Genomic DNA, 3,355 nt, shown 5'->3' with positions numbered 1-3,355 from the left:
GCAGACGGGCCGACAGAAAGAGAGTGGTGAGTCGTTGCCTCGTTGGCTACCTTGGTTTAGGGTGTTGGTGGTTTGGTCATAACACCGGCATAGGCCCAACACAAACGGTCAGGCGTGTCTGTGCTGTCACACTAGAAAGTGCTTTTGAGCTGCTTATTAGGACTGCTTTTACCTTGAGAAAATACGCTCACACACGAGCACCATCATTCCCTCTGTTCACTTGATCTCTTCAGAGGGCAAGCACGTCATCACAGCACCAACAGCAGACACCCCCGCCCCATCGAGGTCTTTAACACCCTATCCACTCGCTGCTGGTTGTGTACGCCTCCTTTTAGTCATCCTGAGCTTCGTTGTGCACCTCCTTATTTCTTGGGCTCTGGTAGCGGTTGGGGGTTGAGAGCTGGCGTGCAGCATTTTATTTCGCCTAAGCGTGCCACAGTACGTCCCCATCCGATTCAACGACTCTCTTTTCACCATTGCCCTCTGCATGTCCTCAGTCAAAAATGACGAGCCGGACGACCCGTCTGTCGTGGTGGACGAGCCGGCGAACCGGCAACAGGGAGAGGCCCGCAAGCAGAAGCGGAAGGCCACGCCGCTGCCCATGAACCAGCTCATCCCTATGACCTTCGTCCTGCTCAACGAGAGCATGTGCAGCACGATGCTTCTGCCGTTTGTGGGGCTGCTCGTCGCCCACCTGAAAGGCGTCTCGGTTGATGAAGCCGGCTACAATTCAGGCATGTTGATCGGACTCTTTATGCTCGGCCAAGTCTTGAGCTCGCGGATGTGGGGCTGGATAAGCGACAAGTACGGCCGTCGCTTCCCCATCATCAGTGGCCTGTTCATAAGCGGGCCCATAATGCTGGGCTTTGGTCTCAGCACGACCGTGTGGATGTGTGCCTTCTTCCGATTCATGCACGGCCTCTTCAACGGCAACGTCCTGATTGCCAAGACGATGATGGCTGACATCACCGATAAAACAAACGCGGCCAAGGGGTTTGCTTTCGTGAGTTTGTGTTATGGAATCGGTGTCTTAATCGGTCCCACTATTGGTGGTATGCTGTACGATCCAGCCAACTCGTCGGCGCTGCGATGGGCGCACATTAGCAAGGACAGCATTTTCAGCCGAAAGCCAGCGCTTCTTCCGAGTCTGGTCATTTTCTTCTACACAAACGTTGGCATGCTGATCTGCACATTCTTTGTGATGGAGTCGAATCCAAAAGCCCAGCCGCTGCCCATGTTTGTGCGGTACATCTATCCCTGCTTCTTGCGTGAGCCACGAATGTTTGTTCATCCGAGTCTGCGTCCCACGGAGCAGCTAGGGACAACCACCGCATCCACCAAGGGCCAGAACACCAATGGTTCCCGCAGCGAGGACGAGGATGGCGACGGCGTTACTATAAAGTGTGGCAGGCCGCAGGTCGGCAGCGGTGCGATAACGCAGACGGAGGCTTCCCTGACAGTTAAGTCACCGCTGCTGAGCGAGGATCCTCGGTTTGATCGGCTTGTCCTCTCTGAAACACTCTCGAACGCGTCAGAACTGGATGAGGCGGTGGTGCCGCACCGCCGACAGAGTTCCAGGTTTATCACCCGCGCCGATAGTGTATGCGAGGTCGCCTCTGAACTGTGCGATCAAGCACCGTTCTCGTCACCGCTTTTGGACATACTCGTCATTGGTGACGAAACGGATAACCCACTGAGGACCTCGAGCAAGTTTGCGGCTGCCGACGGTGCATCCGACGAATATGACGGCACCATCTTCGTGGAGGCTGAGCGAGGGGGCAGAGGTGCCGCAGCAATCAACAGGGACGCCGACACCCCTAACGGCAAGGTCGAGAAACAGCAGCAGCACGGGGACGGCATCGAGCTCAAACGATTTGGATACAGACAAGCGTTTGAGCGTCCTATAACCCGCACCATGCTGGTTCTCTACGTCCTCCTGTGCGCGGCAGACATGACGATGCAGGAGATTCTGCCTCTGTGGGCCATCGCCCATGTCGACAAGGGTGGTCTTGGCTTCAAGGCGGACAAGGTTGGCTACATCGTCTTCGCCAACAGCCTGCCCTGCCTTGCGTCAAATCTTCTCTTCTACAAAGCGTGCTGCCGGTACGTGAACAAGCTGTCACTGTTTCGAATCGCCTCTCTCTGGTGCGGTGTCTCTATCGCGCTGTTGCCGTTCACGTCTTACGTCAAGTCCAATTACTTTCTTTTTCCGGCGGTGCTGCTGTGCACAAACACGCGCCAATTCTTTGCCTCTTGGTGCTACGGACTTGTGTCCATGCTGACCGCCCACTCGGCACCACCAACGCACGTCGGGTCCGTCATGGGCATCAGCCAGTCCTGTGGCGCCCTTGTGCGAGCAGTCGTTCCCTTCTTCGTAACGCCGATTTTTGCTTGGTCCGTCACGAACGGCTACCCTTTTCCGCTAAATCACGCGCTCTTGTTTCTTCTTTCGGCCCTGGTGTTTGCCTCCGCGTACGTGTACTCCAAGTGCTTGCGAACAAACGAGGAGGACGTGCTGGAGATGGTAGAGCGCAGCTGGAAATGGGCGGTGGATATGAAAGAGAGCGTGCGGAATGCCTACCAAAGGCTTTGCGGCGCTTCTTGAAGTTCCGGACGCACGTAAATGCCGCGGCAGTGGCAGGGGGCACGAGGAGCCCCAGGGCAGGGCGAAAAGAAACCGCGGTGCTGCCGATGAGCGCTGAGAAGCAGCGGTGTCCACAAGGGCCGGTGGAGGACAAGGGTTGGTTGCTGGGAACTTTGGACAGCCTCTTTGCTGGATGATTGCCAGTGTGTCTGTCTGTGTGTGTGTCTTTGCTGCCCTCACTCTCATCCGCTCCTCGGGGCTACGTCGTGTTGGGTATAGGCCTGTAGCTTTTTTCTTTGTTTCTCGTATTTCACTTCTCTCTCGTGCTCGCATGTATGTGCACTGGACTCAGTGTACATGCGCGCCTGCACTGGGGGCTACCTTTATTCACTAATGCCTAACGTGGTAAGGTACGGCTGCGGCCTCTCGCTGTCGGCGGGGGCGTCTGAGCCAGCGCCGTGCCGAAGAGGCCCGCGACCACCACTGCGTCTGGACCACTGCACCACGGAATCGTGTCGATAATTCCGCCAACGGCCGCATCCACCCGCCAGCCACCTACGACTGTTCAGCGCGACAGGCCGGGAGCTCTGGGCGGGGCCGGCGCACGTGCGCATGCACCGGCCTCCCTCTCCGCCTGGACACGGCCCCGCGGCTGTGAAAGGCGTGCGGGTGAGGACGAGGGCGGAGTGCCTCCCGCTGCCACAGCCTCACGGCAGTTTGCTGACGGTCGCGGCGCATGCGGGCAGGCCATCCAGGCACGCCCTCCCCAAC

General features: G+C 57.7%; 1 protein-coding gene across 1 annotated transcript; it reads left to right on the top strand.

Annotated features, from left to right (window-relative positions):
- Positions 1–487: 487 nt before the first annotated feature.
- On the top strand, positions 488–2,605 carry LmxM_34_2810b_1 (uncharacterized protein; the record flags this gene model as incomplete). Its single annotated transcript, XM_003886518.1, has 1 exon — positions 488–2,605. The coding sequence occupies one exon, from the start codon at positions 488–490 to the stop codon at positions 2,603–2,605; it is 2,118 nt and encodes a 705-aa protein (XP_003886567.1).
- Positions 2,606–3,355: the final 750 nt, after the last annotated feature.

The sequence above is a fragment of the Leishmania mexicana genome, contig 34, assembly GCF_000234665.1.
Source record: "Leishmania mexicana MHOM/GT/2001/U1103 WGS CADB00000000 data, contig 34, whole genome shotgun sequence".
NCBI classification, from domain to species: Eukaryota; Euglenozoa; class Kinetoplastea; order Trypanosomatida; family Trypanosomatidae; genus Leishmania; species Leishmania mexicana.
Note: the sequence above shows the minus strand (reverse complement) of the source record. Positions and strands in the feature narration are given on the sequence as shown.